This window comes from Pan troglodytes, chromosome 5 (genome assembly GCF_028858775.2).
Source record: "Pan troglodytes isolate AG18354 chromosome 5, NHGRI_mPanTro3-v2.0_pri, whole genome shotgun sequence".
Classification (NCBI taxonomy): domain Eukaryota; kingdom Metazoa; phylum Chordata; class Mammalia; order Primates; family Hominidae; genus Pan; species Pan troglodytes.
In genome coordinates, this window is record NC_072403.2 from 118,504,483 (window position 1) to 118,529,483 (window position 25,001).

The 25,001-nt window shown below is 39.7% G+C and overlaps 1 protein-coding gene and 1 pseudogene across 6 annotated transcripts in view; one reads left to right on the top strand and one right to left on the bottom strand.

Annotated features, from left to right (window-relative positions):
* RTN4IP1 (reticulon 4 interacting protein 1) overlaps nt 1-25,001 on the bottom strand; it is a 70,055-nt gene that overhangs the window by 30,617 nt on the left and 14,437 nt on the right. For all 6 annotated transcript variants that reach the window (XR_010158133.1, XR_008548616.2, XM_054686176.2 and 3 more), the window contains exons 5-6: nt 11,822-11,870; nt 2,309-2,445 (exon numbers count right to left, since the gene is read on the bottom strand). Coding sequence is in view for 4 of the 6 variants with exons in the window: in XM_054686176.2 (XP_054542151.1) it covers nt 2,309-2,445; nt 11,822-11,870 (186 nt within the window). In the remaining 2 variants the exon portion in view is untranslated. The remainder of the gene's footprint in view (nt 1-2,308; nt 2,446-11,821; nt 11,871-25,001) is intronic.
* On the top strand, nt 16,657-16,756 carry LOC112209619 (U6 spliceosomal RNA; annotated as a pseudogene).

Below are 25,001 nucleotides of genomic sequence, written 5' to 3' on the forward strand. Positions count from 1 at the left end.
CCCCTACTAGAAAAGTACAAGCGAAAGGAGCAAGACCACTTGCCAGGAAGAGATGCCAAGGAGGGAAGCATAGCACCGGTTTGGGAGCCTAGACTGAGTGTCCTCTAGCCTTCCGTCTGTCAAGTTCTCCTATTCTCTGGTGACAAATTCCAGACATGTATAAAATTTAAGGTAGGCCAGGTGCAGTGGCTCATGCCTGCAATCCCAGCACTTTGGGAGACCAAGGAAGGCGGATCACCTGAGGCCAGGAGTTCAAGACCAGCCTGGCCAACATGGTGAAACTATCTCCACAAAAAAAAAAATTGAAAAATTAGCCGGGTGTGGTGGTGGGTGCCTGTAATCCCAGCTACTCAGGAGGCTGAGGCACAAGAATCACTTGAATCCAGGAGGCAGAGGTTGTGCCAAGATCACGCCATTGCACTCCAGCCTGGGCAACAGAGTGAGACTTCATCTCAAACAAAAACAAATACAAAAAAAAAAACAAAACCCCTTAAGGTAGATAGAGGGGAATGGGTAGAACTTGGCCCCAGTATCATGTTGCTATTCCTAGAAGCATCAGAAGATACAAGATCGGGCTGGGCGCGGTGGCTCACGCCTGTAATCCCAGCACTTTGCAAGGCCGAGACAGGTGGATCACGGGGTCAGGAGTTCGAGACCAGCCTAGCCAACATGGTGAAACCCCATCTCTATTAAAAATACAAAAATTAGCCAGGTGTGGTGGCGCACACCTGTAATCCCAGCTACTTGGGAGGCTGAGGCAGGAAAATCACTTGAAACCGGAAGGCAGAGGTTGCAGTGAGCCAAGATCGTGCCACTGCACTCCAGCCTGGGCGACAGAGTGAGAATCCATCTCAAAAAAAAAAAAAAAAAAAAAAAAAAAACAAGATCAACCTAAACTACTGCTTTCTAGAAGCCAGATCTCGGAAACCTGTCATGTCCTCACTCTCAAGGCGCTCAAAGAGGCTTAGGCCCTGACACACAGACAAGAGGGTAGCTGACAAAATCTCTGAAAGGGACATTGTTAGTCCTTAAACATGCCAGGCATGTTCCGGACATGGGAGCTTTAGGTTTGCTGTTCTTTCCAGCTGGAACAATTGTTCTCCTAGATTCCCTCAATAATTAAATAAATATTATTGAGCACCTACTACATGCTACTACACTCTTCCAGCTGGAGGGATACAGCAGGGAGCAACACACAAACACACAAATCCCATTCATTTGGCTTGCTCACTAAAGCCTCCACTCAAATGTTGCTTCCTCAGTGAGGCATTCTTTAACCTTGCTATTTATAACAGCCTCCTCCCTATCTATTCCCTTTCATTTTTTTTCAGAGCACCTACCACTAAAACCGCCCAAACAAGAATGTAAGCTCCATGAAAGTGGGCATTTGTCTGGTTCACCACTGTAGCTGGTGTTTGGAACCCTGCCTGGCAAGAGGAGAAGCTCCCTGAACAGTTGAAGGAATGATGAGTTGGCTGGCTGCTGCTGGGTGCACTACCAAACTACTGCTAGAAGTTGGTGGCACTGGCTGAGAAAGGCCGGGCTGTGTCAGATAAGGACTCCCTTTTTTTTCTTTTTTCTTTCTATTTAAAAATATACTTCTACTCAATGTGGTCAAGAGTAGTTGACTTCTGAAAACTAATCAAAAAAGGGAAAACCTTTTAAACAGAAGCAGTAAAATAGCTTTCCAAATACTCCTCATTTCTGCTCTCAGCTTCAGCTTGGTCTTGGCTGGATAAAGGTCAGATGAATAAGCTGGAGTCACAGTCAGAATCAACATGACCCAAGAGAATTCCTGAATGCATTCCTGCTTGGTACCTCAGGCCAAACCACAGCCTGGCATTCAGACACACTGGGAACATCCACAGTGCTCCCATTACCAAGATTTAGACTTATACTGTTTCTCTTAAGCCTTTTTTAAGCCAAAACATGGAGAGTATGTTTTGGGCTAATCATGTATTTCATGAACTACTCTATATTCTTCCTGTGGTGACAGATGCCACAGAAGGGAACACATTTCCAATTTTGTCTTCAGGCCTCTTACAAACCAGCATGCTAACTTAAAAATTAGCAAAGACCATGTAAGCAAAATAACTTCCTCAGTGCCTATCCACATGCTGTTACTGTGTTGTATTAACATCTGGAATTAAAACAGAAGCCAACCTAAGTAACTTCTAGTGACATGGAATGTTTTCATAGACCCTTCTCAAGATTCCAACATGATTGTAAAGCCACCAAGCCATCTCAGACCTGCATAATCAACTGTCCTTGTTCCCACTCCCAGTGTGAACATTGTTCTAATACATACGGTTTTAAGCATTTCAACTGCTCTTCCACACTTCCAGATTTGTAATCAATTACATCGTCTGCACCAAGCTTCCTTACAAGTTCACTGGCATCTTGGGAGCAAACTGCTGTCACATGAGCATCCCATGCTTTCATTACCTGCCCCCCACCAAAAAGAAAAAAAGAATAAAAAAGGGAGAGATTAGAAAAACTGACTGCATTGAAAAAAAATCATTGGCACCATGTATACATATATCAGACTAATCTCTAGAGAACTTTAAGTACGTCATCTTAACCAGAACTATAGGAAGCCATCTGTCAGAGACTAGTAAAAATGGTTAAACTTTTGTTCAGTAAGAAAATCCCAAGAAAGAGATCTCATTTTCCCTATATGAGACAGCCAGCCACCTTATTGTCATGAAGTTATAACTAATCCACTTAGAGAGGGACTCAGTGCCTCAACAGTAACAGAAAAGACAGGAGTTGAAAGCCTCAAATTTGCCAGGTGCGGTGGCTCACGCCTGTAATCCCAGCACTTTGGGAGGCCGAGACGGGTGGATCACCTGAGGTCAGGAGTTCGAGACCAGCCTGGCCAACATGGTGAAACCCCGTCTCTACTAAAAATATAAAAAATTAGCTGGACGTGGTAGCGGGCGGGCACCTGTAATCCCAGCTACTTGGGTGGCCAAGGCAGGAGAATTGCTTGAACCCCGGAGGCAGAGGTTGCAGTGAGCCAAGATCGTGCCATCGCACTCCAGCCTGGGGTACAAGAGTGAGACTTCGTCTCAAAAAAAAAAAAAAGCCTCAAATTTAGCACTTTCAAGGATAGCAAAGTTAAATGGCCCCAAAATAGCAGGTCTTCAGAAAAATGACTATTTAAAATGTATACAGAACATTAAAATGCCACATATCTTCATTTGCATCTCTAATAAGTGTTAACACAATATTGAATCAGAAAGCGTGTCAAAGTAACGAGCTATTAAGTAATAGGTAACATACGAAAAGGTTCTCTTAAAAAAGGGAAGAAACTATAATCATTTTTTCTTAAAAACTTGGATCAGGTCCTCTCCCTTGGAGTAAGAAAACCTAAATAAATGTTACCCAGGTTTTAAAATGCAGATACCTTATATTTTAAAATAATAAAGAATAACTAGATTTAAATTAAAAGGAGAGCTAAATCTAATGTTATTCAGAATTAAGTATCCAGAAAGCATCCTGCTCCAAAATTGCTAAAATTCTTTTCTATAATGTTAATTTCATAGACTTAAAAGGGGGCTATTTTCAGCTAATTTGAGAATAGCCACTTGAAGTTTACTAAGAAATTTTTGTGCAGATAATTATAGATCATAAGAGATCACTTGTTTTCTCAATCTTGTCCTAAGTATCAATTTCCTGAACTTCCTTAATATAAGATGTAAAGGCTCACTAGAATACAAGGGATCTGTGTTTGTCTGGTTCACTATTGAATCCCTACTCCATGGCACACAAAGGTGCTTAGTAAATTTCTGTTAAATACAAATGTAAATAAAGGGTTTTTAACTTATTCATAATCTTACCCAATTTCTCACTTTTAAAAAGCAACATTGACCAAAGACTTATATATCCTGAAAAACTGTGGGGAATTGAAATATTTAGGAGTGATATGATATACAATTTATTGTTTATGGGCTGCAAACAGAGACACTTGAGTGTAATGATATGTTGCTTTTCACAGCAAGTCCCAAATCAAATTCAAATATGTGAAGAATATAATCCAAGATGAATAGCTCATTGTGACCATCCTTTCTCTAATACCTATATTAAAAAAGAAACTATTGAGGAAAAAGAAAAGTATGTTCTAAGCACCCACATTTAATACATGTTTTTCTTTAAACAGTATTAAATCCTCAGGAAGAATCTGTCACATGTTGAAACAGGTTTTTTCCCTCAAATTTCTAGTTTTCCCCCTCAAATTTCTAGTTTTTCCTCTCAAATTTCTAGTTTTTCTTTTCCCATTTAGAGCTATTTATTATCTTTGAACATTATGAAAATGTTTTAAAAACAGTTTTACTTAATAAAAGTTTTTCATGTAATATAAAACACAACTATAGAAAACACCTATAGACCGGGTATGGTGGCTCATACCTGTAATCGCAGCACTTTGGGAGGCTGAAATGGATGGATCACTTGAGCTCAGGAGTCTGAGACCTGCCTAGGCAACATAGTGAAACCCCGTCTCTACTAAAAATACAAAAAAGTAGCTGGGCCTGGTGACGCATGCCTGTGGTCCCAGCTACTCAGGAGGCTGAAGTGGGAGGATCGCTTGAGCCGGCGGGGGTGGAGGTTGCAGTAAGCCAAGGTCGTACCACTGCACTCCAGCCTGGGTGACAGAGTGAGATTCTGTCTCAAAAAACAAAAAACAAAAGAAAGAAAGAAAGAAAGAAAGAAAACAGCTATAGGGTGAACACCACCCAGATAAAGAAGCAGCACAATGGAAGCTATGCCAAAAATTCTCCTATGTGCCCCAAACCACAGAAGCCCCTCCTATCCTTTCCCAAAATAATTATTCTGATTTTTATAGTAATCACCTCCTTGCATTTCAAAAGGTTTATCACCCAACAATGCATTCTCTAGACACTATAGTCTTGTGCATTCTTAAAATGTGGTATCTTTTAAATCTCTTTTTTTATTATTTATTTTTGGGTTTTTTTGGTTTTTTATTTGAGACAGTCTCACTCTGTTGCCCAGGCTAGAGTGCAGTGGCATGATCTCGGCTCACTGCAACCTCCACCTCCCAGGTTCAAGTGATTCTCCTGCCCTCAGCCTCCCGAGTAGCTGGCACTACAGGCACGTCACACCACACCTGGCTAGTTTTTGTATTTTTAGTAGAGATGGGATTTCACCAGGTTGGCCAGGCTGGTCTTGAACTCCTGAGCTCACGTGATCCACCTGCCTTGGCCTCCCAAAGTGCTGGGATTACAGGTGTGAGCCACTGTGCCCGGCCTTAAGTCTCTTTTAAATCATAGGCTCCTGTTCTATCCCTTTGCTTTCCTATAATTTATCTGTGGAAGAATCTAGGCCATTTGATCTGTGGAGTTTCCCACAGTCTGGAATTTCTAACTGCACACCCACGGGACAGTTCCACACGTTGCTCTGTCCTCTGTATTTTTTGCAACTCGGCAGATGGATCTGGAGACTAGATCTGATTCCATTTCAATCCCTTTAGCAAAACTATGGACAGTGTCTGGCAAAACTAGAGGAGGCACATCATGTCTGCTTGAGGCTCTCTTTATTATCTTAGCAGCTGTCAATGCTTAATACCCATATCTGCTTATTGGTGGTTGCGAAATAGTGAGCTTCTAATTCTACTTCTTTTTATTTAAGTAGTTGGAATACTTTCTTTCTTTTTTTTTTTTTGTGGGGGACAGTCTCGCTCTGTCCCAGGCTAGAGTGCAGTGGCGTGATCTCTGCCCACTGCAACCTCTGCCTCCTAGGTTCAAGCAATTCTCCTGCCTCAGCCTCCCGAGTAGCTGGGATTACAGGTGCCCACCACCACGCCCGGCTAATTCTTGTATTTTTATTAGAGACGGGGTTTTGCCATGTTGGCCAGGCTGGTCTGGAACCCTTGACCTGAGGTGATCTGCCCGCCTTGGCATCCCAAAGTGCTGAGATTACAGGCATGAGCCAACGCGTCCAGCCTGAATACTTTCACAAAACAACACTGCCCCTCACATCCCTGCCCCTCACATATTATTTTGTCTGCTCAATTATACAGTTCATGTAGGAAAGGCAAGATAAATGCTTAACTGTTTTTCTTTATCAGTCTATAAGATAATAAACTGGTTCCCTATCAAATTCCAAAAGTGACCTCTTTTGAAAAAAGTATCATGAACTCATGGATTTAAATATATTTAAAAGGTTTCAACCCATTGTAATGGTCATTATTATTACTGAAGCTCAAATTGTTACATCTTTGGGCATTTCTTCAAGTTAGCTCTTCAGTCTTTTGACATGACCTGACTAGTCTTTGATAGTTTCCTTGCTATTTAATGTATTCCAGGTTAATTCTTTATATTTGTGCCCTAGATCTGAAATCAGCTACTTCTCTAAGAAATCCTGCCTTGTTTTAGTGAGAAATGATATTTCAAGTGATGGCTTTACATACACATATACACAAAATGTCTCTTGAGTTCATATTGATACTTCCAATTCTAATTTGAGACTACAAAATCCCAGCACTTTGGGAGGCTGAAGCAGGAAGGTTGCTTGAGGCCAGGAATTCGAGACCAGCCCAGGCAACACAGCAAGACCCCATTGCTACAAAAACATGAAAAAATTAGCTGGGCATGGTGGCATGTGCCTGTAGTTCTACCTACTCAGGAGTTTGGGGTGAGAGGATCATTGAGCCCAGGAGGTTGAGGTTGCAGTGAGCTGTGATCATGTCACTGCATCCCAGCCTGGATGACAGAGCAAGACACTGTCTCAAAAATAATGACAACTATTGCACTGTATTTACCTTGTCAGAACATATGGCTGTTCCTATACTCTCTCCTTCTAAGCCCTCATTTAGTTTTGTTCTACAGGTAACTGTGTTGAACATTTACCACTAGTCCTTAAAATGTCTTCATAGTCATTCCTAGTCAGAAGCTCGTTATCTAGGAGAGTCCTCAGAAAAGGATCAGAAGAACAATATTCCCCACGTTCTTGATGTTGATAACAGTCTGTATGTGTCCATGATACCTGAAGGCCTGTTTTGTTGTATAAAAGATTCTTGGCGCACTCTTCCTTGAGTATCTTAAATATGTTACTCCATTTTCTTCTGCCAAAAGTGTTACTGACAAAAAGTCTCATGATAGTCTAATTTTATTTCTCTTATAAGTCACGTCATCTTTTTTCTTATATGGACACATAAGTAGCACATGTGCTATTTTGTCTAGATTTCCAAAGGATCTTATTTCTTTTTTCTTTAAAGGCCAGTAATTTCACTGTAATTTTTCTCCACATTTTTATTAGTAATTTTCCTTAGTGTTGCTCAGTCTGGGTCCATGTCCTTAGAAAAGTGATGTGGCTATTCAATATGTAATTTCAAATCATTTAATTTCAGGACAGTAGGAAAGTTTCTTTAATTATTGTTTTAATATGGGTTCAATTCCCTTGCTTTGGTTTTCCCCTTCGAGGACTCCTAGTATCCATATATCAATTTTCCTTGTCTGTCATCAATATTTGATACTTTCTCTTGAATCTGTTTTTATCTTTTTCTGTTTTTTTGAGATAGGTCTCACTCTGTCCAGGCTGAAGTGCAGTGGTGTGATCACAGCTCACTGCAGCCTCGACCTCCTGGGCTCAAGTGATGCTCACACCTCAGCCTCTCCATAGCTGGGATTACAGGTATGAGCCACCATGCCCAGCTAATTTTTGTATTTTTTGTAGAGACGAGGTTTTGCCATGTTGCTCAGGCTGGTCCTGAATCGCTGAGCTCAAGCAATCTGCCCTCCTCGGCCTAGCAAAGTGCTGGGATTACAGGGTGAGCCACTGTGCCCAGCCTATCTTTTTGTTTCTTTTGTAATTTGAAATTTTTTCTGCATTTTGTTTCTACTAAGGAGCATTATGTGTTGTGTTTACTTACTGTTGAGTTCCTCTTAGTTTAGTCTTCTATTACTAAATGATTTTTTCATTTAGTTTTACTTTTTTCCTGAGTTTTTCCTGTTCTGATTTATTTTGTTTTTTTCACATCTTGTATTATATTTTTAATGTCTTTTAACTTGCTTTGAAATAGCAGGTGACATTTCAGGCTGTTCTGTAGGCATGTATTCTGTTGTGCTTTTATTATAGGGTATGTTATTCTATACCTTATTTTCCCTTTCCTTATAATAGCTTTGTATGGGATTTAACCTTGATGCTTTTCTATTACTTTTTAATTTTATTACAATTTTTTGTTGTGAAATATAATACAAATAAAAGCATACAGAATATAAATATACAGCTTAACAAATTATTACAAAGCAAATATTATTATAACTATTCAAAATTAAGAACTAGAATACCACCTGTGCCCCTAAGCCTCCCAATTAAAACTTCCTCAACTCCCTTAAAAAGTAACTACTAACTGGACCTTTAGTGTAACCCTTTTTGCTTTTTTTTTTTTAAGAAGTTTTACTAAGTAGACACCACCCTTAAACACTACTGCTTAGTTTCACCTGTTCTTGAATGTCATTAAATGGAACCATATAGGATGTACTTTTGCATCTGATTTCTTTTACTCAACACTTGGTTGTGGTATTCATCCACTTCACTGTGTGCAATTATAGGTTTTTCATGACTGCATAATATTCCAATGTAAGAATATACCACAATTTATTTACTCATCTTACTGTTGATGGACATTTGGGTTTTTCTAGTTGGGGAATTTTAACAGGAATAGCCCTGCTCTGAAATTCTGGTACAAATCTTTTGGTAAACATACTTGTATATCTATCTATAGGTTATAATCCTAAAATAGGAATTCTTGTGTTGTCCTTTTTTTTTTTTTTTAAGAAATGTTACAATTTATATTTACATTTAATAGATGCCAAATGGTTTTCTTAAGTGGCTGTATCAATTTATACTCTAATCAACTGTGTATGATATTTCTCTTTTCTTTTTGCCTCTCTCCCTCTTTTCTTTTCTTCTATTTATTTATGTATTCAACTCATATTTACTGAGCCTCTGGATTGGATTCTGTTTATCAAATGATGAGTTAAAAGAAGTTAAAGTGTGCATCCCAGGAATCCTCGCCTCCTTCACCTAGTTCAGTCAGCAGACAGACAGGAAGCCTCCAGCACCATCTGGGTTCTCAAAAAGTCTAAGCTGGGTCTGGGGTGGTCTATAACACCCACACCTCCCTCCTGGAAAGTAATGTGGCAGAGCCTCTGAGGCTACTCGCTGCCCCCTACTGGGGAAAAGAATCTCTCCCCTCATCCTGAGAGAGGCTTAATCAAGCTCCCTCTTCTAGGAGCCAGTCAGTTACACATCTGACCACAACAGGAGCAGTCACTGGGCCCCATCATGTTTCTGGAGGCTTGGGGAACTTTTGGTTTGTTTTGTTTTATTTGAGGTAAAATTCATATATATCACCATTTTCACAATTTTAAAGTATTTAAAGTATACAGTAGTCTCTAGTACACTCACAATGTTGTGCAACCATCACCACTAATTCCAGAATATTTTAAGCGCCCAAGAATAAGCCTCACACTCATTAGGTAGTCATTCCCCACTCCCTTCTCCATCTACCCCCAGCCCCTGACAACCACTAATCTGCTTTCTGTCTCTGTGGATTTGCCTATTCTAAACATACGATATAAATGGAATCATACAATATGTAGGACCTTTTGTTTCTGGATTTTTCTCACTTAGCATGTTTTGAAGATTCATCCATGCTGTATCATCATCAATATTTTATTCATTTTTATGGCTGATATATAATATAGACATATAATATTCCATTATATGTCTATACCACATTTTGTTTATCCATTCATCAATTGATAGAGTTATTTCCACTTTTTTTCACTATTATGAATAATACTGCTATGAATATTCATGAATAAGATTAGGCTTAAATGTATGTTTTCATTTCTCTTGGGTATATACCTAAGAATGGAATTGCTGGGTCATATGGTAATTCTATGTTTAACATTTTGAGGACCCAACAAACTCTCCCACAATGTCTGCACCATTTTAACTTCCCACCAGCAATGTATGAGTGTTCTAATTTATTTACATCTTTGCTAACATTTTTTATTTTCTGTGTTTGCTTTTTATTGTAAGACACAGTATCTCACTGTGGTTTGGATTTGCATTTCTCTAATAAATAAAGATATTGACCATCCTTACATGGACTTACTGGCCACTTGTATATATTCTTCGGAGAAATGTCAATTCAAGTTCTTTGCTAATTAAATACTGTGCTGTCTTTTTGTTGTTGAGTTATAAGAGTTCTTTATATATTCTGGATACTAGACTCTTACCAGAAAAATGATATGGAAATATTTTCTTCCATTCTGTGGGTTGTCTTTTCACTTTCTTGATAGTGCCCTTTGACATACAAAAGTTTTTTAATTTTGATGAATTTTTTTCTTTGGTTGCTTGTGCTTTGGGTGTCATATCTAAAAATCTGTTGCCAAATCTACAATCATGAAGATTTTGTCTTATGTTTCCTTCCAAGACTTTTTTTTTCCCTTTCCCTGCCTACTCTTCTAAGAGTTTTACAGTTTTAGCTCTTATGTTTAGATCTTTGATCCATTTTGAGTTTTTTGTTTTTGTTTTTGTTTTTTAAGACAGAGTTTCACTCATCACCCAGGCTGGAGTGCAGTGGCATGATCTAGGCTCACTGAAACCTCCGCCTTCCAGGTTCAAGCAATTCTCCTGCCTCAGCCTCCTGAGTAACTGGAATTACAGACACATGCCACCATGTCCAACTAATTTTTGTATTTTTAGTAGAGACAGGGTTTCACCATGTTGGCCAGGCTGTTCTTGAACTCCCGACCTCAAGTGATCCACCCACCTTTGCCTCCCAAAGTGTAGGGATAATAGGTGTGAACCACCATGCCTGACCTTGAGGGTTGTTTTTCTTTTTTTAATATGATGTGAGGTAGGGGCTCAACTTCATTCTTTTGCATGTGGATATCTAGTTGTTCCAGCAGTATTTGTTGAAGGAACTATTATTTTCTCCATTTAATGGTCTTGCCATTCTTGTCAGGATCAATTGACCACAGAGGTATGGGTTTATTTCTGGATGCTCAATTCTATTCCATTGATCTATAAGTTCACCCTTATGTTTTGATTACTGTAGCTCTGTAGTAAGTTTGAAATCAGCAAGTGTGAGTCCTCCAACTTTATTCTTTTTTAAGATTATTTGGCTATTTGGGGTCCCCTGTGATTCCATATGCATTTTGGGGTCAACTTGTCCATTTATGAAAAGCAAAAAAAAAGCAGTTGCATTTTGATAGGGATTGTACTGAATCTATAAATCACTTTAGGGGAGTATTGCCATCTTAACGGTATTTCGGCTACTGTATTTCTATATAAATTTTAGAATCAGCTTACCAATTTCTACATTTTGTAGGCTTTTTAGCCTGCAAAAATTTTGCTTGGAAACTAGTATTGGTTTTTGACATTGGCTGTTTCCTATTAAATTGCTAACTTCCATCTACCTGCACTGCCCACGGTCTTCCTTCTTAAAAGCTTTCCTACATCTGTTATCAAGGACATCCACACACCCACTCATATTAAACTACTAGGAAGCGTAATGCTTCCTTCTACATTAGAATATTTTCCTTACAGTGAGCTATGATTGTGCCACTGCACTCCAGCCTGGGTGACACAGCAAGACTCCATCTCTAAAAAATAATTTTTTCTAATAAAAAAAGAATATTTTCCTCTTACAGAACAAGCTGAAATTATAGTACATTTACCAGACCTACCTTTCTCTCAGCTTTTAAGGAGAAATAATGTATCTTAATTTATAAATTCATGCAAACAAAATCCTCCTATTCACAAGATTAAAAAATGGTTTTACCTGTACAGCAAAAGTACCAACTCCACCTGAAGCGCCTAAGATTAGAACACTGCAATGCAAAGGAAACCACAATTAACGAGAATCTAAAGCAGATATAACTGGATAAACGTTTTCAACCTATAACTGGTTGACGATAAGATGATAAATAATTCTAAAAGAAAATAAAGTTATTCAGCTTCCCAAGATATATTACACAAGGATTTTTATTTTAGGTTCACCAAGAAACTGCAGTTGCTTAAAATGAAGACATTCTATGAGCTCTGTACCAAGAATATCAAATACCGAAAATACCAATAATTTGTTGGTTTAAGATAGCTCAGATGGTCCTTTGTAATATCTGCCTTATAATTTTTCTAGGCTAAAATTGTTAGAGCTTCCTCTATGAGAGGGAGATTTGGGGCCCTTTTTAATTTGTTATGCTTAGCTGTTCTCTAAGAAAAATCACATTCCTGACTACATTCTCACCAAAGTGAAATAAACATCTTTTGTTCAGACATGTCAAGTTCATCAACTTTCATAAACGAAAATCAATTCCTATCCTCGATGTGGCTTCCTGTTAAAGCAGAGGAATCTGTCCAACCAGCACAACCATCCTCATACTGCATGTTCTTACCATGTTAACTCACAATAGCCTTGAAGACCAGGGTGCTGAGCCTGGATCAGTCAGGGCAGGAGGGTGGGGTGGGACAAGGGTGAAGGGGTGAGGGGTAGGGTAAGGGATAATGAACTCTCTGAAATTGTGAATTTCCTAAAATAACATGTAAAATTTGTGCGATGATGCATATGCTTATTGACAAGGAAAGGAATCTAGACCTATCATCTATTTCCCAAAGAAGTGTGCAATCCAAAAGAGAATCACCAGTCAAAAAACTGCTTTCCATGCTCTTACATTTTATTCTTAAATTAAGGTAGAGCTTCAGAGAACTGCCTACTTGGACTGGATGGTTTCAAGTCCCAGAAAATTGTTTGTACTGTACTTTGGTGTCATGCTACTGATTGAGGCTGAGGGACATTATAAAAAGTGATTGTTTGATATCTGATACTGTATTAGCTAAGGGGATATTGTTGACAGAATTCATGAGAATTCTCTTTATGACGGCCTACAAAAAAAACATTTTTCTGAACACTAAGTGGTGGCATTATCTGTCCTATTTAACATCACCATAAATTGAGTAACTGCTAGTGTGGGTCCCTACTGCCTTGGCTGCTGGAAAGTGCAGGGAATTTTGCCACCTATCTCTAGTAAGTACACCAAATCTTGGAATGCGCATTCTATCTATAACCTTCACCCTAGTTTCATTTCATTTTTTTCTATCTTGCCCAAATCATAGAAGGCTGTTTATCACCCTTATTTATAGCTTAACAGTCACTACTAAAATTTTTGAGCCAGTTGTTCCCTTTGAAATTAAAACCATTAAATGTAATTAAGCCAATTCTCCTTCCAAATTGTGTTCCTTCTAGAAGGATTTATAATTTCCAAAATTATAAAGACTAGAAGAAATTTTAAAGATCCTGTTAGGGTTCAGAAAACAATACCCCAGAGTATGTCACTTTGACATGCTGAGTACTTTGAAGTAAAGAAGCAGCCTCAGAACGAAGGTCTCTCTGACCTTCTCTCACCATCCCGGCCACGGTCTCTCATCCCTTCCCTTTGTCTCTCCTGAAGTGCAAAGGGAGGATTTCTCTGAAGTTCGCTCAGAAGGAATGCTATTTTCTTGGGCCCCCTCCCTATAATCTCACCAAACACAGAAGATTAACTCACATGAAAGAAGACTAGAGTAGGTGCCACACCCACAGCCCAGATAAATTTTGTCCTAGGCTACTGTCTGTTCTTTGGGCCCATTCATCTCCCCTCAAAATAATTTGCTCTTCCTCTAAAATTGCCTACATACTCCCCTTCCCTCCACCCTATGAAGACGGTATGTAGGCATCACCCATTTGGCCCTTCTTTGAGGTTCATACCTTGTGTGACTTCCATGTACCTGCACCTTATTACCTGCCCAGGTCTGCTGCCACCAACACTGACAGTGACCCCACCCCTCCAGTAGTAGAGCTGCCACACTGCCATGCATGCAGTGCAGAGACTAGAGGACCAGTTCACCTGGGGCCCACAACTACCACTGCTGGCCCTCATGCACAATGACCACAGTGCTGAGGACTAGTCCACCCCAAGCCTGCCATCCACACCAGCAGCAGGAATGCCATGTAGCTGCATGTGTCACCTAGTGACCTGAGGACCAGACTGCCTGGCATCCCTATGTCCAACAAAAGTGCCCAACTGGCCAAGCGCGGTAGCTCATGCCTGTAATCCCAGCACATTGGGAAGCCGAGGCAGGCTGATCATGAGGGCAAGAGATCGAGACCATCCTGGCCAACATAGTCAAACCCCGTCTCTATTAAAAATACAAAAATTAGCTGGGCACGGTGGCACACGCCTGTAGTCCCAGGAGGCTGAGGCAGGAGAATCATTTGAACCCAAGAGGTGGAGGTTGCAGTGAGCTGAGATGGCACCGCTGCACTCCAGCCTGGCAACAGAGAGAGACCCTGTCTCAGAAAAAAAAAAAAAGTGCCTAACAGCCTCCACAAACTACAGCATAAGCCACTGAGGAATTACTGACACGATTGATAGTGATTACAGCCAAAGAAATCATACAAAGATGCTGGGTGCGGTGGCTCATGCCTGTAATCCCAGCACTTTGGGAGGCCGAGGTGGGCAGATCACGAGGTCAGGAGATCGAGACCATCCTGGCTAACATGGTGAAATCCCGTCTCTACTAAAAAAAATACAAAAAAATTAGCCAGGCATGGTGGCAGGCGCCTGTAGTCCCAGCTACTCGGGAGGCTGAGGCAGGAGAATGGCATGAACCCGGGAGGCAGAGGTTGCAGTGAGCTGAGATCACGCCACTGCACTCCAGCCTGGGCAACAGAGCAAGACTCTGTCACAAAAAAAAAAAAAAAGAAAAGAAATCATACAGAGACTACACTACTGCGCTCACCCAGGAACAAAGCCAAAGCACTCTACTCAAACAACACAATAGATACATCTACAGGAAAAAGTACTGGAAGCACTAGCCAGAGCAATTAAGCAAGAGAAAGAAATAAAAGGCATCCAAATTGGAAAAGAGGATGTCAAATTGTCCCTCTTTGCAGATGACATGATCTTACATATAGAAAAAACAAAAGACTCCACCAAAAACCTCTTAGAATTGATAAATTCATTAAAGTAGCACAAAATCAACATACAAAAATCCGTAGCAGCCAGGAGCAGTGGCTCACGCCTGTAATCCCAACACTTCAGGAGGCTGAGGCAGGCAGATCACTTGAGTCCAGGAGTTCAAGACCAGCCTGGCTAACACAGCAAAACCTATCTCTACTAAATACAAAAATTAGCTGGGCACAGTGGCACACGCCTGTAGTCCTAGCTATTTGGGAGGCTGAGGTGGAAGGATCACTTGAGCCCAGGAAGGCGGAGGTTGCAGTGAGCTAAGATCGCACCACTGCCCTCCAGCCTGGGTTACAGAGCAAGACTCTGTCTCCAAAAAGAAATTTTTTAAAATAAATAAATATAAATAAAAATTTAAAAATCAGTAGCATTTCTATATACCAACAATGAACTAGCTGAAAAAGAAATCAATTTCATTTACAATAGCTACAAAAAAACCACTTAGGAATAAATTTAACCAAGGAGGTGAAAGATTTATATAATGAAAACTAGAAACACTGATAAAAGAAATCAAAGAGGGCTAGGCACGGTGGCTCACACCTCTAATCCCAGCACTTTGGGATGCCAAGTGGGGGAGGATCACTTGAGCTCAGGAGTTCAAGACCAGCCTATCTCAAAAAAATACATATAAATTAAATAAATAAATAGAAAAGAACACAAAAAAATGGACATCCTATGCTCATGGATTGGAAAAATAAATGTTGTTAAAATGACCAAACCACCCAAAGCAATCTACAGACTTAATTCAAGCCTTATCAAAATATCAATGACATTCTTCACAGAAATTTTTTAAATCCTAAAATTTGCATGGAACCACAAAAGACCTTGAATAACCAAAACAATATGCACAAAAATAAAACAGCAGGAGGCATCACCCTACCTGACTTCAAACTATACCACAAAGCTACAGTAACCAAAACAGCATGGTACTGGTATAAAAACAGATACACAGACCAATGGAACAGAATAAAGAACCCAGAAAAAAATCAACCTATTTATAGCCAACTGATTTACGACAAAGGCAACAAGAATTGATGTTGGTGAGAGGATAATTTCTTCAATAAATGGTGCTGGGAAAATTGGATACCCATATGCAGAAAAATGGAAACTAGATGCCCATTTCTCACCATATATAAAAACCAACTCAAAATGAATTAAAGACTTAAACATAAGAGCCAAAACAAAACTATTAGAAGAAAGCATATGGGAATACAGGCAAAAATGATATAGGTAAGACTTCAAAAGCACAGGCAGCAAAAACATTAATAAATAGGACTATATCAAACTAAAAAACTCTGTACAGCAAATGAAACAACCAATGAAGAGACAACCTGTAGAATGGGAGAAAGTATATTCAAACTCTACAACCAACAAGGGACTACTACCCAGAATATATAAGGAACTCAAAAAACTCAACAACAACAAAAAACTAGTAATCCAATTAAAAACGTGCAAAGGATCTGAATAGACATTTCTCAAAAAGAGAAAAATGATCAAGCATAGGCAAAAAATGCTGTACATCACTAATAATCAGGGAAATGCAAATTAAAACCACAATGAGATCTCTCACCCTAGTTAGAATGGTTATTACCAAAAAGACAAAAAACAGGGCTTGCTTAGGCAGCACATATACTAAAATTGGAATGACACAAAGATTAGCATGGTCCCTGAGCAAGAATAACATGCAAATTTGTGAAGTGTTCCATATAGAAAAAAGACAAGAAAAAAAAAATATTGGAAAAGATGCAGAGAAAAGGGGACTCTTATACACCTTTGGTGGGAATATAAGTTAGTATAGCCAATATGGAAAACGGTATGAAGTTTTCCCTAAAAGTAAAACTATCATAAGATCCAGCAATCCTACTACTGAGTATTTATCCAGAGGAAGGAGAATCAGTCATATCAAAGAGATATCTGCACTCCCATGTTTAATACAACACTATTTGCAATAGCCAAGATATGGAATCAACTTAAATGTCCATTAACAGATAAACAGGTAAAGAAAATGTGGTATGTATACACAAGGTAATACTATTCAGCCATAAAAAAGAAAGAATGAAATTCTGTCATATGTGGCAACAGGGATGAGCCTGGAGGACATTATGTTAAGTGAAATAAGTCAGGCACAAGAAGATAAATACCATGTTTTCACTCAAGAGGGAGCTAGACAAGGTTGAAGTCACACAAGCAGAGAGTAGAACTGTGGTTTATCAGCCGCCGGGAAGGGTAGCAGGGAGGGAAGAACAGGGTGAGGTTGGTTAACAAATACAAAATTACAGCTAGATAGGAAGAATAAGTTCTAGTACTCTATAGCACTACAAGGTGAATATAGTTAATAATAATTTATTGTATACTTTCAAAAAACTAAAAGAGAGGATTTTTAATGTTCCCAGCACAAAGAAATAATCAATGTTTGACTTGAAGGATATGCTGATTGTTCTGATTTGATCATTACACATGGTATCCATGTATTGAAATATCACACTATGCCCCATAAATGTGTACAATTATTACATATCAACTAATATTAAAAGGAAATAAATAAATAAATGTGTATAACTTTTCTCCTATTAATCTATTATCAGTTGATTTCAGCATACTCAGTTATAGAAACTTCAGAGGGCAGAGGTAAAGTACCTTTTGCCCTGACAATTCAAACATAGCTTTAGTCTTCCTAAATGAGGGGGAAAAGTATGAAAAGTGCTTCAAAAATACATTCAAAAATGAATTCCCCCATGAAATATTTCACCCTCTTACTTTTGTCCATTCTTATAGAAGTGTTGCTAGTCAAATTCTCATTTAAGTTCCTCACAATATATTACCTGCACTCTCCAACTTTTCCTCTCACTATTTCCTGAATGGAACTCTTCCTCTGAGACTCTGTTCCCCTCATTCTTCCCCCTACATTGCACACACACTGGCCCATTCCTCCAGGCTCTAGAATGCTATAATTACCTGCTGAGGTCTCCCTTCCCTTGAAGGCCCAAGTCCCAGTTTTCCTCTACAATACCCTTAACATAGCCTGGAACCTGTTATCTATGCCACACATCCTACTTCCCAACCTATTCTGCAAGCTCTTAAGGTCAGAGACCTCATATTATGCTCTGCACTGGCCACAGTGCCCTGGATGTAGCAGATGCCTGATCAAAGTTTCTTGACTTTCAAAATCAACCATGGCCAGACATGGTGGCTTACGCCTGTAATCGGGCACTTTGGGAGGCTGAGGCTGGAGGATTGCTTGAGCCCAGGAGTTGAAGATCAGCCTGGGCAACATCATGAGATCACATCTCTACAAAAAATAAAAAATAAATTATCTAGGTATGGTGGTGCTGAGGTGGGAGGATGGCTTGAGCCCAGGAGTTTGAGGCTGCAGTGAGCAATGATTGTGCCACTGTACTCTAGCCTGGGTGACAGAGTGAGACCTTGTCTCTAAAAAAAGAAATCATCCAATCACCATTATGTCCTACAATCAAGGCAACAACTGCTACTACCTCAAGTGAGGGGATCGCCTGGCTACTTGAAAGACTGCATTCAAGTTTCTTCCAGTAAAAAAAAAGCTTGAAAATAACTTCTAATTCTCTCTCTGTGAATGCTGGATACTAAATATAATGGCTACTTCAGGATCCAACTGCCAAATACATCTCCGACCTCATCATTGTCAGTTCATCTCTTCCCTATAACTCTTGATCCAAAGCAACTTCATTCCCTCAAATAAAAAAGCAAAACTGTGTTTCACAGCAGGGCTTAGCAAGAGTGGTTCTGCAATAGCAGCTTCAATTCTTTGTGTTGCCACCTGATGGCGACCCCAAGTGCAAAAGCAGCAAGGAGCAGGTCCAATGAATGAAGCGCTGTTAGCTTGTAAAGGAGCCCTGAGGACATATCGTTTGCTGGTCCTGTAAACTCCACATTTTGTGCAGGTTTCAACCACATCTTTCTTCAAAGTCCCCAAAAAGAGAGTAGGCAAAATAAATTTTTTTTTGAGACGGAGTCTCACTCCGTCGCCCAGGCTGGAGTGCAATGGTGCAATCTCAGCTCACTGCAACCTCCGCCTCCCGTGTTCAAGGGATTCTCCTGACTCAGCCTCCCAAGTAGCTGGGACTACAGGCGCCCACCACCACACCTGGCTAATTTTTTTGTATATTTAGTAGAGATGGGGGTTTCACCATGTTGGCCAGGCTGGTCTCGAACTCCTGACCTCAGGCAATCTGCCCACCTCAGCCTCCCAAAGTGCTGGGATTACAGGTGTGAGCCACCACACCCGGCGGCAAAATAAATTTTCAAGCCAACAATAAGCCGGTCGGTCTTCTAAAGTCTGAAGTCTTGTGGCTCAACTAATTATTCTTGTTGTATTCTTCACAGCACATTCAATGCAAAGGGAAGCAACTGCTGTTGCTGACCTCCCAACGGCCCTTCACTTAAGTCCTACATAGTGGGAATACTTTTTACCTAGCTTGCTGTAATGGCCACACTATATATTCGAATCTCACTGAAGTAGAAGCCTATTTGTCATAGTGAAGAAACGTGTGCTGTATTTGTTGGTTTATATAAAGTGTACAGAAATACTCTACTTGAAAAAAGCACTGTTATTCAAAATCGCCAAGGTTTTTAATTGCATGCCTCTATTACTTCTTAAGTACACATATAGAGCTTCTTTGGAAGTCAGAAGGGAGTATACTAGTGACAGATATTTTTTAAATATGGAGAAAATATGAATCAGTATCACACTACTTAGGCATTCTTAAACCCTAAAATCTAACTTGCTCTGTCCTTTTTGCCTAATCTCTGAATTCTCCCTAAACATACATTAAGGCACTGAAGCAATGTTGGCTTCTTTTCCATGACTGAGTCACTTTTTATTTGGCATTTGGGCACCTAAGCCCTCTACAATCACAGTTTTCAGTATTGTAATCTTATGAGGTAGGGCACCAACCCCTTAGCTGCCTTACAAAAAAAAAAAAAAAAAAAAAAAAAAACACGAAACATGCTACAAAACAGCAAGACATCAAGAAGTAGAAAATCATCTTCAAGTTTCTATATTCTGACTTGATCCCAAAAATCTTTGAATGCCAGGGCTGGGTATCTAGAGTCCCGGGTTCAGGTCTCAACTCTCTCTCTAATGGAATCCCTGGCCCTCAGGTCTGTCACCTACAAAATGATGATGACAGAAGTGTACCCTGGGAGTCAATGAAAAAGAACAGGTGCTTTCCATCTAATTTAAGCTTATATTTTGTTTCTCCACCTTTGAAACAGACATATATGGCCTTCAAAATTGCCCCAGATTTATAGTGAAAAAAAGCCACATTATAAGATTAGAGTGTCATCTATTAAATCCTAATGACTTACGAACAAAGATGATTTAAATATGGTGAAATCGACCATCAGTAGAAACAAATGGTTTTAAGAAATAAGGATTATGCTGAAAATGTATCTCATCTTTCACCTTCACAAACTACTTTTTTTCTCAGCCTTGTGGAGGTTCTGAAACACACATGACTTTTAAATCGGGGGGAAAACATATAAAAGATAGCAAAGTATCTTAGCATAATATGCCAGGTTTACTGTCTTAAAGTGAGTGAGAAACTTAATCTGAATAAGTGGAAAAATATAGCTACAAAACAAATCAACCAAAGGAGACCAAGATAGCCTAGATTTATGTGTCCTCTTCTTCTAAGCCTCTGTAATGCATGTTGACATTCCCCAATTTACAGAAGAGTTTGTGTGTGAATTAAATATTTAGAAAGTTAAACACATTTTCCCAAGAAAACAAAGCTATTTATATATCTTGGTAAGGTGGCCAGGGTAAGCCATTTATGAAGACTTAGTTAACCCATAATCGACGAAGAACTTTATACACAGGATAACAATGGCTTTGTTATCCGAAGTGTATTCAGAATTTCAACCAGGGGTACTGGGAATGTATCCCCCCAAATGGGATACGCAGTGGGAACCATCCCAAATCACTGGTTCCTTCAATCTTATACAGAAGCAGATAGAGGGAATAAATGTTTGTGATGGGCAGGGCACGGTGGCTCATGCCTGTAATCCCAGGACTTTGGGAGGCCAAGGCAGGTGGATCACCTGAGGTCAGGTGTTCGAGACCAGCCTGGCCAACAAGGTGAAACCCCATCTCTACTAAAAATATAAAAATTAGCCAGGCATGGTGGCGGGCACCTATAATCCCAGCTACTCGGGAGGCTGATGCAGGAGAATTGTTTGAACCTGGGAGGTGGAGGTTGCAGTGAACCGAGATCACGCCACTGCACACCAACCTGGGCGACAGAGCAAGACTCCGTCTAAAAAAAAAGGAAAGCTTGTGATGGGTGACAATAGGGCATAAGACAGAGAGAAGTAGTGAGGTCAGAGGATTTACCATGGAGCCAATGAAGCCGAAGCCCTTCACTTACACAAGGCCCAGAGAGGAACCCTAGCAATATTTTGCATAGACATGTTAGATACGAGTTCTAAATTTCTTTTCAAATAATTAATATGTCAGTATGTTCTATTCTTTGCCTTCTACTTTTAAACTTCCTCATAAAGCAACCTTTTACAATTACCTACTCCACCCTAACTCATGCTGATCACCTGCTCCACCCTGACTCATTCCAATCACCTGCTCTACCCTAACTCATTCCAATCACCTGCTCTACCCTAACTCATTCCATCACCTGCTCCACCCTAATTCATTCCGATTACCTGCTACCTGCTCTGCCCTGACTCCCACCAAAGCACTCACCCCATCATTCTCTTTAAATTAGCCAATCGGAATTAGTTTAGTCTGTGCGGTCTAACCCTAGCCAACAGGGGAATGACAGAGCAGCAGGGCACACGTGCATCAGGGATAAGAACCCCTTCCCCTCCCTTGTCCAAATGTGCGCTCGCCATTGTTCCATTTGTAAGGGCGCACCCTTCTATATAGAAGTAACTGGCCTTGCTGAGAATTAAAAAGAAAATTTTATATTCGAGTGCTATTTCTTTTGTGGCACCGAAACTTTATATGTAACAGACATATGTTTTTGTAAAATTTGTAAAAGATATGCTAACCACAATCAGTTAAGATTGGTCTTTTTTCACTCTTACTCATCAGTCTTGCTTTTTTCTCAGGTGATACTAGATCTAGCTAAAGGGAAGTTGATTGGAAATATACTTGTTTGGGGTTTAGTGGAAAATACTGATGTGGTTCGTAGTCACTTCTGTGTAGAGTTAAGTTATCCCTAGCTGTCCTAGTTTAAGAAATGCCTTCCAGGAATTTCTTCCTACCTCTCACTAAGTCAACTCACCTAAGCCACATGACATTTCCTTAAAGCTGTGTATCACTGCACCCAGCACAGGGTCATGTGAGTAGTGAAGGAGAAAGAAAGTTAAACAAGGTTTGAAATGTACAAAGCCAGAAGCTAGTCTGTGGAAAATTCCTCCAATTAAAAAAATGTAAGAATTTACAAGACAACACTATATGGAAGAGGTTAACAACAAACTAATCAGGATTGTTCATTAAAATACAACAGTATTTTAGGCTTATTCACTACACAAGAAAACGTGAAATGCCTTGAAATCTGTAAACCAAAAACAAAATTCTAAGGCCCCAGCCAACTGAATGGACTCCTCTTTTTGGCCAAGGACATTCCAGAGTTGCCTGAAAATCTAGTTCTGCTCATGATGGCAGAGGAGGTTGCAGGCCTCATTATACCCCTGCAGCATTAACATCAACACAGACCTTCAATCTGATAGGAAACATTTACAGTCTATTCTCTCTAAAGCTGGCTACTTGGAGGCTTCATCTGCATGACAAAACCTAGGTCTCTACAACCCCTTAGCTTAACCCAGACATTCCATTTCACTTATAATAAATCTTTCAACCAACTGCCAATCAGAAAATTTTTAAATCTACCTATCACTTGGAAGCCCACCCCTCTTCAAGAGGTCTCACCCTTCAAGATCAGACCAATGTAAATCTTATGTGTATTGATGGATGTATTGTCTTCCAAAAATATATAAAAGCAAGTTGCACCCTGACCACCTTGGGTGCATGTCATCCTGAGGCTGTGTCACAGGCGTGTCCTTAACCTTGCCAAAATAAACTTTCTAAATTGACTGAGACCTGTCTCAGATATTTTGGGTTCACAAATCTTATAGCTGGCATATAAAAGGAACTTGGAAGACATTGTTCCAAATTTGGCAACAATCTTACATTTTACATGACACGAACAATAATGACTAGTGCTGAGGAAGGTGAGAGAGCAGGGTTTATGAAAAATGTCAGGTTTTGACTTAGGGTAAACCACAATTAACTGACATTAGGATTACAGAGGAAGAGTTGGGGTGGTAGTTGGTAAGCGTTGTTTTGCTCAAGTTGAGTTTGAGATATAAAGAGAACATCTAACTGGAACTCAGTAAGAGCACAGAGTTAGAAATATAGATCTGTAAGTTACCAAACTATAAGTAGAAGTTGGGAGTAGATGAGATAACCCTGGGAAACAAAAAGGAAGAATAGAGTGGAATACTGGGAAAACAGCACATTTAAAGGGCTGGAGGAAGAAGTGGGGCTTCTAAAAATGACAAGAAATGGTCAACAACAAAAAAAGAAAACTTAAAAGTCTTAATGTCCCTGAAACCATATGAAAAGTAAGTATTTAGGAAGTGGTCAACAATGCCAGCTACTTCAGAGAGGTCAAATTAAAATAAAATAAGAACTGAAAAATGTCTTTGGGCTTGGCAACTTAAGTCACTTAAGTTAGCTACGACCCCAGTGAGGGCAGATGCAATTGAAAGGCAAGGCTAGAAGCTAGATTACAGTCCATTGAAGAGTAAATGACTTATAACCTCACGAGATAGTTAACCTAGTCACTTAGAAAGCTATTGTATAAAACACAAATTTCCAGGAGTGAGGTTTCTGCTATTCTTTTAAGTGCCCACCGCCCCCGCCCCCCCACCCAGGACTCCCTGGAAAATAGACCTGAAGCAAAGGAAGATTCATTTCCATCACACTGACCAAGCCAGAGCCTCCACTCTCACTCTCCTTGCCTCCTCAACCCCATACTTTGTTTATGCAAGAAAACAGCTGGGGTTTCTTTCTACTTCCCCTTACCCCCCTAACAATACAACCCAGTCAGGTGCAAATGAAAACTTAAAGTGCAAAAGGGTAATGGGCTTGGGGAGTGGGAAGAAACAGGTGGTGGTGGGGTGAAGAAAAGGCCTTAGAATGCATTTGAAAGAAGAAGGCTGTCATTTTAATTTTAATATAAGCATATTGGTAGGGAATAAACCCAATGTTTTTAACTCTGGGCCTAATTCTATAATTCTATATCAGAATTAATCAGACACCTAATTTACACTTACATGACAAAATTTTACTGCCATAAAACCTAATATCAAAAAAAAAGTATTCCTAAATTCACTTCATTGAGTTGCAAGTATACACAATTTAAAAGTGAAATTTATTTTGTGGAGGAGGAATAGTTCAATTCCTAACTCTGTTGCCCAGGATGGAGTGCAGTGGCATGATCTCGGCTCACTGTAACCTCTGCCTCCCGTGTTCAAGCAATCCTCCTGCCTCAGCCTCCTGAGTAGCTGGGACTACAGGCACGCAACACTACACCTAACACCTTTTAATACTTCTGTCAAACAGAGTGAAGTACAACTTTCCCGGCAAGACATGAATTTCAGGCAGAGCATGAAATATTCAAGTGCACCGATGACACTACCAATAAATAAAACCATCAAATCTTACCATATTCAAAAAATATCCGGTTGTAACAACTTTTTAAAAAAATTTCTACTTATCTTGAGAGCCCTAAGTTATCTATGTGTTCCTACTGAACAAATCATGAAGAAACTATAGATGGGCTGATAAAAAGGAAATAATTTTCACTTGACATTTTCTTTTTCTTTTTTTTTGTTTCGAGATGGAGTCTTGCTCTGTCACCAGGCTGGAGTACCGTGGCACAATCTCAGCTCACTACA